This window comes from Formica exsecta, unplaced genomic scaffold (assembly GCF_003651465.1).
Source record: "Formica exsecta isolate Colony F162 unplaced genomic scaffold, ASM365146v1 scaffold237, whole genome shotgun sequence".
Taxonomy (NCBI): domain Eukaryota; kingdom Metazoa; phylum Arthropoda; class Insecta; order Hymenoptera; family Formicidae; genus Formica; species Formica exsecta.
Window position 1 is genome coordinate 582,808 of NW_021849649.1, and position 16,735 is coordinate 599,542.

Here is a 16,735-nt window from a genome sequence, read left to right on the forward strand (position 1 = left end):
CCGCTCTTCGCACAGTCTCAACGCGATTGTCGTAATCTCCCGATTTTCCGAAAATCCCTCATTTCAAGTCGCGGATCCTTTCCTACGCGGGAGAGAAGAGGAGATAGATAGAGATCGGCGAGAGAACGAGGATAACGATTATTGGAGCACGTCGAAATTCCGAGTTCCCGAGATACGCCGAGCGTCGCGACGGCGTTCTTTCTCGGCGGAGAGAAGATCCTCGGCTCTACAAAGTAGAGCGATTCTACTATAGTCATCGAAATAGCGTGTCAACGATCGTTTGAAGGAGAGGACGAAACTAGAAGAGGCCTAAGAGAGAGAGAGAGAGAGGAAAGTCGCGAAGAGAGGCTCAATCTTGCTTCGTCGTCGACGGGTCATGCACCTCGTCGAGAGGGTGACGGCAAAACTTGCAAGCGCGAGCTCGGCTCCGAGTGACGACCTGGAGAACAAGTTCTGGACCTGTAGCAGCAGCCTAAACAACCAGTGATCTTCCTGCAGATATATAGATATATACATATATTATACATATTGTATATATGACTCAACCGTCGCACGCGCGTCTATTTTTGTTGCCACCATCGCCCGCCGCGCGTAAAAGCGGCCTAAGAAAAGGCGGAATATATCGAGGAGTTTCGAAATTATCACTTGTTAACGAACACGAGATCACTTGCACCGAAAGAAAGAGAGAATAAGAGAGAAAGAGAGGCGAACAAGTAATATTTCTATACGTATAAGAAAAAAGAGCACACATATCTTAATGACGTTGACGATTCATAGTATATTTTGGTCATACTTGGAGCGAAAGGCCGATGATTAAGGAGCGGAACGGGAAATAAAACGAAGATATAATTGACAAAACAATCGTGACAGGCACAATAATAAACGACCTTAAGGATACAATATATTAGAATTAATACGGTAGCAATTACACAAAGACGTATTGTAGTGCTTATTAAGACTGTAGATCGGGCCCCGGTGGGTTCGTATCGTTGAACTTTTGTATGCCAGCGGTGTATTATCGACGAGGAAGCATGTACGAGGGCGGGATGGCCGATGAACAGGTATGTTCCCGCAATAACGATCCACGAGCAGCCCCCATCGGGATTATCATAAGTTTCGTCTTACATCGATCCTATCGTGGAAGACATTTTTTTTTACTCGTCATCGTCGCGGTAGCTCAATTACATAAAGTCCTCGTTCATATCTGCTTTTACTAAACGCGATAATAATAAATATCGTCTACAAATGTCTTAAATGTGCGCATATAGACAACTGCATCCACAAAGGATACATCAGTTTACCTCATTCGGCATTTCAAACATCGCACTTGCATCTAAAAGCTATTTTATATCACGGCTTACGTAACATACACAAGTGTATATTAAAACGTGAATCTAATGTATGTATATATAATGTATACTCGCTAAAGTAAAACTACATTGCTTTCCCGCATCTAAATTACTATCTTAAATCCATTTCATTATATAATCTTCTTTACATAAAGATGATGAAATATACGTATGATAAGTGAGATCCTTTTAATATTTTCAAAATAAATTAAAATGAAATATGACAGATATATGGCATAATTCTAAAATAAATTTGATCATTTAAAGAAAAGCCTTTAAAAAATTCTTCAGAAAATGGGCAGTCGAAAAAAGAGATTTAGAGAAAATGTCAAGTCTCCTTAGAATCAGAGGGGAACGCTCTGTTACGCTTTACTAGGAGGGTTACTGTCATTTATCGCGTTGGTATAACCGAAAGCTGATTTAGACCCCTTTGTTCCGCCATGGAAGCATAGAAAGAAGAAAATTAATGGATGTCTAAAAAGCCTCGAGCTAAAGATATAGAACTGTGATTTACTTTCTAAATACGTGTTTTTTCTTAACTTATCTCGGACGAATTACGTGATTCCAAAAATAGAATTATTTTGTCGAAGACAAGAATACAACCTTCTTGATAAACTATTCAATCATAATTCAATTAAATAAAATATTTAAAAAACATGCGATTTCGAATTCAGGATATTGATAGACGAATATATGACTAAAATAATGAAAGATTAATTAACAAAAAATACAGGACACTTATTTTGTATTTAATTACGTTAAATTTTAGAAACAAAAAAAATGTATTTATGCTTTTTTGAATTAAATTGAAGAAATAACTATGTATTTATATATGTTAATATAATTCTATGCGCATTCATTATTTCTCTGAAGTATTACGTCGGAAAGTGATTTGCCCGCAAAAGTTGAACTCGTAGTTAAAAGATAAACTCATCTTTTTCTAGCATGATTTTTCGCGGAAATAATATGCAAAGAAGCCAATGCATACAAATTCTCTTATTTATTTTTTATTTGTACATTGTATCTACACAGGTAGCGCAAAATAAACTTTTATTATGAAAAATTTTACGCTTTAGCTCATTTTGAACATTAACTATAGGAATAAACTTAAAAAAAGAAACTTTTTTTTTTAATTCTAAATTTTTCATAATTTACCATGTTCAAAATTTATATCTTGAAATTATTCTGGGTTAAAAACGTTATTTGAACATGACCCCAATTCTCAAGTGCGCGTTATCATGATTTATTTGGTGAGTATTACTTAAAGGCAGAAGATCTTTTATGAGCGCGAACGCGAGCGATAAAGGTCATTAATCAGCGTCGAGTTAACCGTGATTGTTTTAAGGTTATTCTTGTGAGCCACACCTCTTAAGAATATAATAACGCGAACCAAATTTTACCACAATCAAACAGTTAGAATGCAGATCAGATTTATAGATGAAAAATTTCCGCTATAAATCCTGGTAGAATCTTTCATATGGAAAGAGAGCGGATTGTATATGTTGCGTCTCGAAGCATTTGCGATGGGGTGGATTCATTATAATCGATCTTCCCCGGAGCTATCGATATTTGCAAGCAAACGTATTTTACCTTCTACATAAAATATGTACGTTGTATATGCGTTGAACGAGAAGCGAAACGAAAATTCATGCGATTAAAATCGCAGTTCGATAGCAAGTGTAATTGAATTTAGCGATTTCCAAATTGAAATATCAAGCAAACGCAAGAAACAAAAATTAGACGCCACACATATCGACGTTCTTAAAATAACATTCCCGTAATTTCTCGAAATTATCCCAAATTCTCGCATCTATTTGTATCCGCGATATTTTGCGAGAATTTCGACTAACCAAGCAAAGAATTACAATTGTAAGTTTTCCTCAAGAAGTTGTATCTTTTGTTCGAATGAAACTTCATCAGCATAAGACATTCTCAAATGTTTATTTAGGTATCCTCTTCTTGCGAATTGATTATTTTGCCCTAACAGTATTATTTTCAATGAGACTTGCAAATAGATCCGCTTCTTCTATCTCCTATTTCGTTCTACATACATGAAACGCTATCGAACCCTCGAACCCTCTCATGTTGGGACGGGTTTTCCCGGAGGAAATTATTCTTGCAACACACACAATTTCGTATGCTGTAAGCGAAGGACTGAATAAAAATTTTAACTCGATTTCAAGGTAGAATTTAAAATTGTCCATCGAGCAACGAGTTTGAAGCAATTTTGCGACGAAATCAAATGTCGGTAAAAGTTCCTCTTAACGTACAGTAATTAGTAATTACGTAAGAGAATCGTTTTACTTGTCACAAAAATTATATATATAATATTATTTAAACAATATTATCGCATTCACAATGCGATCAACGCTGTACTATAGAAAAGAATAAAGGTACATATTTTGTCTTCAACACTCCAATTCATTTTAATAATAAAAATCGTATGTCTCTTTGTAATACATGATTGCATACAGAATGCATGTATATTTTAAAGATTTGCCATAATATATTGAAACTTACAAAATGATATATTTAGATACTTTATATAAATCAACATTTAACCGAGCATATTATGCTTTTCCATGAATATCATCATAAAAATGTTAATTATATTTGAAGACATATATTTAAAGATACTCATTACACATATTATACAGACACATTAATATATATTAATAAAGTTGCGAGTCGTCGAGGATAAAACCGGTAAAACGCGTGACTTATCCGGAAAGCTCATCTGTACGTGCTTTATAATTTAAAGTCACGCAAGGCTATTAACACTTGCGTCAAACTCGCATACTCCACGTGTCGACCTAATCTTTTCACAAAGATCGCAATGTTACAAATTATTGTGTTGGCGCGCTTCAGCGAAAGCTTTTATTTATAAATTTTAGCGTCATATACACACGCGCGACTTGCGTAAAGTACACAATTAATCGTGCATCTTGTTTCGTAGTGGAAGCCCGCTTTGCGTTACGCTCGCGAAACGAGTCACGCAGAGAGATTTATGCGCCATTCGCACGATAGTAAAACGGCATAGTTCGTTCTTCTATCACAACAAAGCTCGCGATCTTGAGCAATTCTCAACGGATAAACGTGTATCGTTCGTAGAAAGAGTCTCTCTGCCACAAACATTTTATCGCACTTTATCTAATTTGATGTATTAATTTAAAACCCATACTTGGACGGTTTATGTCAAGTGATAATAACAAAAATAACTTAAATGAAATTACATCCAATTGATCTAATTACGTGATTAGAAGATATAGAAGATAATTATAGAATTTCAAGAAATGTTATCTTATAGAATGACGAAATTTGATATATTAAATTCCGCTACTAATTTCAAACAAAAGTAGACATTTAATAACCTAGAACAATTATAATATAAAAATCACAATTAGTCAGAGAGTTTGCTGATTTGTGTGAGAGAAAACATGATAAATTAAAAAATTGACATAAGGCTGCTTAAATCTCCGAAACTAGCATTGTATAAAGGATATGCCATGAAAATACTGTTTAATCGAATTGCCTTCAACGCGACAGTTTCGAGGAAAGAAGAGAATCTTGGCATATCTACGGAATCGCCTGGAATCCAATCACGGATAAACGGTTTACTTTAACCCGACCTGCTCTATCTTTATTTATACAACAACATCGTTAGCCGGAACGGATCATATGAAAGGGAGGAGGGAGCCTTCATAAAATTGATTCGCCATTCAATTACAATGAAAAATCATACATGATGCATATCTTTCAAGAATGTATTTATTCGACAAAATTTCATTTGGAATACACGAGCACGTTTTCCGCTAAAAAACAAAAAATGTTTTTTCATAAAAAATACTTTTTCGTTAAAAAAAAGATTGAAAAATAGGACATTAAAATTTTTATAACAACATTAAGAAAAAACGAGCTGTCAACCGTTAATTTTTAAGTTAACTACCCATTGTAAAACATCGTTTAAAAAACCAGTATGAAAAGATCATCTGCGCATATACTACGGCAGAAAATATGCATATAAAAAAAATACGTATACTCGATACAAGCGCTCGGTGATCTAGATAATTTAATACATCACGCGTTATGACGCATGTAAATTTTGTATGGCGATTCACCAAGCTCGTTCAACAAACTAACATAAACTTTGCGTCAAAGCTTTCGCCATGATTAACTATAAATACAGGTATTTATCGCACAAAGCGCGCGCTCAATTAACACAAGTAAATGTTTTTGCGTGTAAATAAAATTGCGAGACATAAATAGACATTCATTTAATGGTGGATAATAAGTGACGAGACAAATTAAGTTAAATAAAATTCCCAAGCTTCTCGTATGAGAAAGGAACGAGAATGTAGAAAGTAATCTCTTTAATACACCGCAGAAAGATATACATACATATGTATAATTAATCAAAGAATATTGAAATGTATCGCGAAATTTTATTATCTCAATCTGCGACAATCTGTATATTTTAATTTTGCCAAGATATACTTTAATAATCGATTTTTAATTGCCGCACAGTCGACATGTGTAAACGTGTGAACTGGTCTCAATTTCTCATGATCGGCCAAACCTCGATGTGTATGTTGCGGCGTTACTCTTGAAATGGAAACAGTGGATTGTAGTAACAATGGCCGTTCGACAACTGCGACTGAATTCTCCAAATTAGCCCGGCTCTTTGTTCACGATTCGTTCGTCGCGGCCGATGTTACGCTCATATATGTTGGATCAATTATAGGATTGTCCGAAGCGGAGCAAATTGGCCCGATAACTCGTTTCCACAGATTCTCCATTTCTCGTTTAGCGGACTCTGAAATTTCAACGTCGGAGTCTCGGTCTAAGCTAATCTCTCGTGTATCCTACGACGTTTATTTCCTGCCCTTCAATCTTTTCATTCGTAGGGGTCGAGAGGTAAATTTTCATTTATACCCTTCGATCACCCCGTGCTTCCTCCATTCCATTGACGTAATCTCCCTTTTCTGTCGTAACGGGAAATTGGATTAAACTAATCGCGGCTGATCAAAAAGCGCCTTTCGCTGTCACTTCGTTTCGCGCTTGTCCGATTCGAGATTTGTGAAAAGAAAATATGTCTTGCCTATGTACCGTTGTCGCCAGCAAGATCGGCACCCTCGAAATTCCTAACGAAGTAACGCTTGTGCAGTGACTTGGAAAGGAAAAACTGGCACGTTTCCCCTTTGAAAAATTTGTACCATTCAAATGGTGCAACGTCAGCGCAATCACGTCGCTATTTGCTGTCAATTTCGGTAAATTGAACGTTTTACGAAATATCTGATTTAAAGTCAAAACACAGCGTATTCATAAATAAATGCATGTTCGTTTACAAAAGACAAGACAATAAGTGATTTTTAAAAAATTGCGTTGTAATGCTATTAAGTTTCGCAAAAAATCTAGATTGTCATAGAAAAAATAAGAAGCGAAAAAATCTTGCCTAAGACGATAAACCAGAAAGAAAATAGTGAAATGAAAAAGCCCGAAAACAGACAGCCGTAGACAGAATGAAAGCTCCTACATATTTTATAAAGATGAGAAGAAACTTGGCAGCTACGCTACAAATTCGTAATCGCGCGTATATAGTATTCTCTTTTCTCAAGAAAGGAGAAAAAAATAATCAAAAAGCGTAAGAAAAAAAGGATTAAGACGAAATACAAATAAAGCTTCGACTCGAGCAGCCGTAACAAGAGATTTAAATCGATTAGCACGATCGGCTAAGCTTTCTTTTCTTTGCAAGAAACTTTGCAAAGGAAAATTAAAGAGAGAGAATTCATAAAATTATGCTCAAATCTTAAAATTGGTCAAGTTTACCCGTCGGATTTTATTCGCTGATTCCCTGCTCTCTTTGAATGCTTTAATTAAATTTATCCATGAGAAGCTTTTCTTTTCTTCTGGTGTACGGCGCGTTTGCGCTTAAATCGGATGCTCTTTACGGCTCTTATCAAATATTTTTCTGCGCGAAGGAAAAGAAAAAATTTGCGGGTAACGTGTCAGACCTTTTGTGTTTCCTCTTATTATTTAAAAATAAATTAAATTCAAATGGATCGATTTAAAATAAGAGAGCAGAAGACAAAGCATTAATTCTTAAATATAGTACGACCTCGAAAAATTTCGTTCATTAACGCTCCCTTGTTTGAATGTTTAAAGAATTTCTCGGTGACTTATACAAGGGCGCCGATTTCTCAATGTTAAACGAAGCGATACTTCAAGTAACAGCAGGAGGCAGCCCATCGCTCTTTCGTTACCGCGTTTCGCATACGTAAAGCTTGTTTTTGGTACCTACTTTTCGGCACAAATGAAAGATGAAACAGAATAAAGATCGATCATACATCCACTTTGGTAATATTAAGGGGCATTAAGTAAAATTACAAAATGTGTCAAGACTTTCTTTGAAATATTAACACGTCCACATAAATACGTATGTATCTCAATAGTTTATTTTTGTATGCTTGTAAAAAAATCGCAAAGAAAATTCACTTTTCGAAAAGAGATGAGATTTTCAGGACCAAGAAAAAAATTCAAGAATATAAATTATTCAATTATCATCTTCTCTGACGATATTATTGTTGTAAATGTACATTTAACGATCATTTAAATTAGAAATACGCGCCGCCGAGCATAATACACCAGCTATTTATGAATAATTACACAATTCCGATTACGTGTCACGTTGCAACGTTAATGAACATGTGGAATTACTCAAACGTATTTATTGAATAGTCGTGACGGCAGGAATCGAATTTCTTTCGAGAAAAGAAAAAAATCCGTATAAAGAGAATTTAAAAGTCTTTCCTTTATTTTTGTATTCAATAGATACTATGTTGATAAAGAGTAAAACATGGGTAGTAAGGTTTTCAGATATCAATGTCGATGAACGACCGCAGAGATAGAACTATAAGTAAATTTTTAAACGTTTCGAATTAAAGAGAGATAATATTGATTAATATAATTAAGTATATATAACTGATAAATATATATAAAACTTGAAAATATATATAATTTCAATTAAAAATATTATTTTTCATAACCGACAGTGTTAATAAACATTTCGGTTAAGACATAAATATCGTTTCTTTGTAACATGTCACGACTGCAATTGCGGGATAAGTTATTCTCGTATGTCATAATGTCACGTATGGTTGTCGCGTATTAGAACGATAAATTTCACGAACCGCCTCCGCGTCACGGAACGTAAGTCACAGTGTCTCAAGTTCTCGTTACAATAAAGGAAGAGATAGGTCGAAAAATGCCTCGATGCGACACCAGAATTGATTAATGACATATCTCGCGAACTAAATATTCACCGATGAATATCGAAAATTCCGCGAATAAGCCAGGAGATGAATCTCGCGCATAAAAGCGATTAACGGTATCGTCGATAATACTCGAATCGATATCGCCGCCGCAAATTTCGTCCGAATTATCATTAATTCCGATGCAGCATTGAGATATGAAAAAAAAAAAAAATACGATCAGTTTAAGCATAATAATTCGACTAGGAATGAAATACTATCGTGTCGACTAATACATAAATTCATAGACTTCCTTCGAGACTTCTCATGCAAAGCAATCGATTCTTTTTGCGAGAACGAATCGCTATTTCAATTATTCGCCGGTTATTCGCGCACCGCTCGCAGGAAAACCATTGGAATTTCATTGCGAAAAATGGAGTTTCGGCAGGCGGAAATTATACAAAATTAATATACTGTACTTTTCGCAAGATATGCACTTTCTGCGAGCCTCGTTACTAGTGTGTTGCAAACAATAAATATTAGAGAATCTGTCATTAAAAATATAATATAACACATAAAAATATAACGCGGTAGAGGCGAGAGATGCTTTACAATTATTTCTTCTCCATCTATAATTTTTATTTTGGTTACAAATGATTCTGATATCTGAATAAACACGCGTAATTCATGGAATTTATATTTCCAGAGACATGAAATATTTAAATGATTTAATTACAGTGATATATGCGCCTGCTGTTGCTGTGACATTTCGACATTCTCCGCATTTCATGTTTTCAAACATTTTATAAATAATAACAAATCGCAAACAATTATTGTAAAGTGCATAACGTACCAATGCCATGAGATGTATGGATTATTTGTCAAAAAAAAGCAATGCTTTGAGATATTTTATCTCACGCTCGTGTAAATTGAACAATTTGTTCGGGCCGGGAAATAAAAACGTTCAAACGTCCGCTGGGAAAGGAAATTCACAGGATCCGGATAAATAATATCACAGTGGCTGAATAAAACACACTCTCCCTGTATTGCACCATCTCTCTTCCGAGTGGAACGCTATATAACGCATTGCGTTATTAATTCTTTCGGGAAAAGACAGAAAGCATTAATACTGGACGATCGATGTGAGCCAAAATACTTAATTGAGCTTTAGATAATCGTGCAATTTATCGATGTGATTGACGTTTCCTTCTTTCGCTTACACCGATCACTAAAACGTCTCGTATAATCACTATATATAGTGGTTATTTAGTCCCAAATCGATATTATTGCAGCCGAGTTTCGCCTAGAATTACATAAACGTATGATAATACCGCGTAAAATATAGCTTTATCCAGAGCGCGCAGCCGTGTATGTTCTCGCGAACGCACGTACGCACGCACACAATCAACACGCAACGAAACCGTACCCTCACAGATGCCGCTCTCATTTGCATAAGACGATCGAATCGAGATGAATGGAGTCGTGTACGTGCGTGCGGGCCGGCAGCAGTATATGTGCATGCATATATTCGTCTCTCGACGAGACAATAGCCCGGCCGTTTATTCTCCACATCGGTCCATATTGCTCCTTTTTCTCTCCTTCGACCGAGGCCCGTTCTCCATTTCTCGTTTAGCGGACTCTGAAATTTCAACGTCGGAGTCTCGGTCTAAGCTAATCTCTCGTGTATCCTACGACGTTTATTTCCTGCCCTTCAATCTTTTCATTCGTAGGGGTCGAGAGGTAAATTTTCATTTATACCCTTCGATCACCCCGTGCTTCCTCCATTCCATTGACGTAATCTCCCTTTTCTATTTATTTCCTGCCCTTCAATCTTTTCATTCGTAGGTCGAGAGGTAAATTTTCATTTATACCCTTCGATCACCCCGTGCTTCCTCCATTCCATTGACGTAATCTCCCTTTTCTGTCGTAACGGGAAATTGGATTAAACTAATCGCGGCTGATCAAAAAGCGCCTTTCGCTGTCACTTCGTTTCGCGCTTGTCCGATTCGAGATTTGTGAAAAGAAAATATGTCTTGCCTATGTACCGTTGTCGCCAGCAAGATCGGCACCCTCGAAATTCCTAACGAAGTAACGCTTGTGCAGTGACTTGGAAAGGAAAAACTGGCACGTTTCCCCTTTGAAAAATTTGTACCATTCAAATGGTGCAACGTCAGCGCAATCACGTCGCTATTTGCTGTCAATTTCGGTAAATTGAACGTTTTACGAAATATCTGATTTAAAGTCAAAACACAGCGTATTCATAAATAAATGCATGTTCGTTTACAAAAGACAAGACAATAAGTGATTTTTAAAAAATTGCGTTGTAATGCTATTAAGTTTCGCAAAAAATCTAGATTGTCATAGAAAAAATAAGAAGCGAAAAAATCTTGCCTAAGACGATAAACCAGAAAGAAAATAGTGAAATGAAAAAGCCCGAAAACAGACAGCCGTAGACAGAATGAAAGCTCCTACATATTTTATAAAGATGAGAAGAAACTTGGCAGCTACGCTACAAATTCGTAATCGCGCGTATATAGTATTCTCTTTTCTCAAGAAAGGAGAAAAAAATAATCAAAAAGCGTAAGAAAAAAAGGATTAAGACGAAATACAAATAAAGCTTCGACTCGAGCAGCCGTAACAAGAGATTTAAATCGATTAGCACGATCGGCTAAGCTTTCTTTTCTTTGCAAGAAACTTTGCAAAGGAAAATTAAAGAGAGAGAATTCATAAAATTATGCTCAAATCTTAAAATTGGTCAAGTTTACCCGTCGGATTTTATTCGCTGATTCCCTGCTCTCTTTGAATGCTTTAATTAAATTTATCCATGAGAAGCTTTTCTTTTCTTCTGGTGTACGGCGCGTTTGCGCTTAAATCGGATGCTCTTTACGGCTCTTATCAAATATTTTTCTGCGCGAAGGAAAAGAAAAAATTTGCGGGTAACGTGTCAGACCTTTTGTGTTTCCTCTTATTATTTAAAAATAAATTAAATTCAAATGGATCGATTTAAAATAAGAGAGCAGAAGACAAAGCATTAATTCTTAAATATAGTACGACCTCGAAAAATTTCGTTCATTAACGCTCCCTTGTTTGAATGTTTAAAGAATTTCTCGGTGACTTATACAAGGGCGCCGATTTCTCAATGTTAAACGAAGCGATACTTCAAGTAACAGCAGGAGGCAGCCCATCGCTCTTTCGTTACCGCGTTTCGCATACGTAAAGCTTGTTTTTGGTACCTACTTTTCGGCACAAATGAAAGATGAAACAGAATAAAGATCGATCATACATCCACTTTGGTAATATTAAGGGGCATTAAGTAAAATTACAAAATGTGTCAAGACTTTCTTTGAAATATTAACACGTCCACATAAATACGTATGTATCTCAATAGTTTATTTTTGTATGCTTGTAAAAAAATCGCAAAGAAAATTCACTTTTCGAAAAGAGATGAGATTTTCAGGACCAAGAAAAAAATTCAAGAATATAAATTATTCAATTATCATCTTCTCTGACGATATTATTGTTGTAAATGTACATTTAACGATCATTTAAATTAGAAATACGCGCCGCCGAGCATAATACACCAGCTATTTATGAATAATTACACAATTCCGATTACGTGTCACGTTGCAACGTTAATGAACATGTGGAATTACTCAAACGTATTTATTGAATAGTCGTGACGGCAGGAATCGAATTTCTTTCGAGAAAAGAAAAAAATCCGTATAAAGAGAATTTAAAAGTCTTTCCTTTATTTTTGTATTCAATAGATACTATGTTGATAAAGAGTAAAACATGGGTAGTAAGGTTTTCAGATATCAATGTCGATGAACGACCGCAGAGATAGAACTATAAGTAAATTTTTAAACGTTTCGAATTAAAGAGAGATAATATTGATTAATATAATTAAGTATATATAACTGATAAATATATATAAAACTTGAAAATATATATAATTTCAATTAAAAATATTATTTTTCATAACCGACAGTGTTAATAAACATTTCGGTTAAGACATAAATATCGTTTCTTTGTAACATGTCACGACTGCAATTGCGGGATAAGTTATTCTCGTATGTCATAATGTCACGTATGGTTGTCGCGTATTAGAACGATAAATTTCACGAACCGCCTCCGCGTCACGGAACGTAAGTCACAGTGTCTCAAGTTCTCGTTACAATAAAGGAAGAGATACGTCGAAAAATGCCTCGATGCGACACCAGAATTGATTAATGACATATCTCGCGAACTAAATATTCACCGATGAATATCGAAAATTCCGCGAATAAGCCAGGAGATGAATCTCGCGCATAAAAGCGATTAACGGTATCGTCGATAATACTCGAATCGATATCGCCGCCGCAAATTTCGTCCGAATTATCATTAATTCCGATGCAGCATTGAGATATGAAAAAAAAAAAAAATACGATCAGTTTAAGCATAATAATTCGACTAGGAATGAAATACTATCGTGTCGACGAATACATAAATTCATAGACTTCCTTCGAGACTTCTCATGCAAAGCAATCGATTCTTTTTGCGAGAACGAATCGCTATTTCAATTATTCGCCGGTTATTCGCGCACCGCTCGCAGGAAAACCATTGGAATTTCATTGCGAAAAATGGAGTTTCGGCAGGCGGAAATTATACAAAATTAATATACTGTACTTTTCGCAAGATATGCACTTTCTGCGAGCCTCGTTACTAGTGTGTTGCAAACAATAAATATTAGAGAATCTGTCATTAAAAATATAATATAACACATAAAAATATAACGCGGTAGAGGCGAGAGATGCTTTACAATTATTTCTTCTCCATCTATAATTTTTATTTTGGTTACAAATGATTCTGATATCTGAATAAACACGCGTAATTCATGGAATTTATATTTCCAGAGACATGAAATATTTAAATGATTTAATTACAGTGATATATGCGCCTGCTGTTGCTGTGACATTTCGACATTCTCCGCATTTCATGTTTTCAAACATTTTATAAATAATAACAAATCGCAAACAATTATTGTAAAGTGCATAACGTACCAATGCCATGAGATGTATGGATTATTTGTCAAAAAAAAGCAATGCTTTGAGATATTTTATCTCACGCTCGTGTAAATTGAACAATTTGTTCGGGCCGGGAAATAAAAACGTTCAAACGTCCGCTGGGAAAGGAAATTCACAGGATCCGGATAAATAATATCACAGTGGCTGAATAAAACACACTCTCCCTGTATTGCACCATCTCTCTTCCGAGTGGAACGCTATATAACGCATTGCGTTATTAATTCTTTCGGGAAAAGACAGAAAGCATTAATACTGGACGATCGATGTGAGCCAAAATACTTAATTGAGCTTTAGATAATCGTGCAATTTATCGATGTGATTGACGTTTCCTTCTTTCGCTTACACCGATCACTAAAACGTCTCGTATAATCACTATATATAGTGGTTATTTAGTCCCAAATCGATATTATTGCAGCCGAGTTTCGCCTAGAATTACATAAACGTATGATAATACCGCGTAAAATATAGCTTTATCCAGAGCGCGCAGCCGTGTATGTTCTCGCGAACGCACGTACGCACGCACACAATCAACACGCAACGAAACCGTACCCTCACAGATGCCGCTCTCATTTGCATAAGACGATCGAATCGAGATGAATGGAGTCGTGTACGTGCGTGCGGGCCGGCAGCAGTATATGTGCATGCATATATTCGTCTCTCGACGAGACAATAGCCCGGCCGTTTATTCTCCACATCGGTCCATATTGCTCCTTTTTCTCTCCTTCGACCGAGGCCCGCATCTATGAAAGAGGAACGGCACACGAACGTGCGTCGTCCGATTGTCCGGAAAATGCAGTGCAACTAACTACGCTAACTTCGTGAACGCTCAGAAGACGCGTCAAGTCCTCTGACGTATCAGTAGCTACAGAAGCTACCCCGATTCTACAATTCTATGCGTAATGCCACGTGTCGCCGCGATTTATAGCGACGCATACGAGTAAAATAAATGTGAAATACGCGCTACCGGATGGATTTGTTGGTTTTTTTTTTTTTAAATCGGAGCTCCTAGAGATGCGACATTAATTAATGAACACCAGCCACTGTGAACGCAAACAGTTTGCAAACACTCGAACGTTTAAACGCGAGGCAACGTCGAAACGTCTATTTGTCTTAGAAGGATATCGATTAGATGGCTGCGATGTATAACGCACGACTTTTTAACCGTTACTTTACTCGTTTTTATCATTGTGTTTAATCATCATTTTTTGAATATTTTTAGATATAGTTTATTTTTTGAGAAATGCGCTTCTTGCGCGCTCATCAAAATGCAATATGTTTACAGATTTCCACATTAATCTCGCATAGAGAACGGCCGCTATGCTCGGACCGGAGTTTGCGAGCGGTCGCCAGGGTCGGCCAGGCGGTAAATTTGGCGGTCGAGAGATTCGTGACCGTCGGCGAAACTATCGCGGACGACAACCCGGAAATCAAGCAGGATATGTACGAGGCTTGCAAGGAGGCGAGGGTTGCCGGTAAGTGCATAAATAACGTATAATTATTGCGCGCGAAAAAATGATGGAGTAATGCAAATAATTGTACAAATAAAAAAACGGAAGCGGCTGCATATATTCTAGAATAAAATCGGGAAATGCATTGTATTCTCGTTTAAAATTTAAAAATTTACGATAGTCATCATTTTCGTTAAATCCTTATTTGTAGTAATATACGTAATATCATTCAGAGATTACTTACTTTTATACGTTATCAGAAGACTTCCATTTTCGTAAGAAGATATATATATATATATATATTGTAATAATTTTAAATATATTATTTTTACGATTTGCTCGCAATTTAAAGAAAAACGACTGTCACATGGGAGTTTCATAGAACACAAAACGTGAAAATTATGCGGGATAACATAAATGCAAATTCAATGCAAATGCTCTCGCGAATAGCACGATAGTACATTAATCAAAAGTTATGACAATGCAAACGTATCCAATTACAGAGTAACTCATATTAAAACTTAGCATATTTCACGCCACACATGCCAACATCGTGCATTATATAATTTGGGATTATGAGAAACCATATGGTGTATTGCCTAATGAGGAAATAAATGAAAGAATTTTGCAAATTAATGTGAAATTCTACTTTCCCCGAGATTATGAAGAAGAGAAAATTCATTTCGGTATAGCTATGTAGTCTGTAATAATCTTATTCAAGGTATTATTCAAGAGAGTAACGCTTACTAAATTTTAAATGCTAATTTTTAAACCCCACTTTTACCTGCAAAAGCAGATACAAGTAATGTAAAAAAAGAAAGCAATAATGCATTAAAATTTCTATCTCCTGGCTATACATTCTCTCGTCGCAATAATATAATGCAAAATATCTTAATACTTTAATCTAAATTTTTTTATAGATATTAGTTATGTGAGTTTTATTGAAAACTCTGTATTCTTCCAAGAATATATTTCTTGAGAACAAATTTCATTATATTTACAGCATGCTCGACATTTTTTGTCCCGCGAATCTGAAACAATCGGATATTTCTTTCTCATCGATATTTAAAAAAAATTATACCGTAGATAAATTCTCGCAATCGGACAAGAGATTCGTGAATATGAAATTGTATCATTTTGCACGTTATCTCGTTAGCAAGAATATCTCGTCGTACGAATTGAGGGAAATAATAAATCGAAAATATATGATTCTCTCTTCCATTTTTAAACTTGACATTACTTTTGAGTCGTAAATTCAAGACCTTCGAATATTCCGTCAAATAGGTCACGAAAATTTGATTCGCGTAAATTCGAAATAAAATAACACATCATGCGTCGTCCTCGAATACGGTTTTACGATTCTCGTTCCGCACAAAACGACCGATGGTACTTCTTTAGCACGTATCTTAGCTATCTTATGTTCGCTTTTCAAGAGGAAAAGAGAAAGACGCGAGCAATAAAATATTTCACGCGACTATCAAGCATTTTAGTATATCATATATAGTCGTAAAAGCGTACATCTTCCTGAATTACGTCGCGTAAGAGAAAAATCTTAATTAAAAGCATTCAAACATCAACGTCTCAAATAATCAAAAGAAAGAAATCAGAAGAAGAAGAAATTGTACCCA

At 35.7% G+C, this 16,735-nt stretch overlaps 1 protein-coding gene across 3 annotated transcripts in view; it reads left to right on the forward strand.

Moving 5' to 3' along the window:
* The window catches only part of LOC115235954 (alpha-catulin), a 47,902-nt gene that overhangs the window by 14,942 nt on the left and 16,225 nt on the right, over window positions 1-16,735 (forward strand). For 2 of the 3 annotated variants that reach the window (XM_029808111.1, XM_029808109.1), the window contains exon 2: window positions 14,942-15,131. In XM_029808111.1, the coding sequence (XP_029663971.1) occupies window positions 14,942-15,131 (190 nt within the window). Of the gene's footprint in view, window positions 1-6; window positions 1,062-14,941; window positions 15,132-16,735 lie in introns of those variants that run through there. The other variant, XM_029808110.1, reaches the window with a different exon arrangement.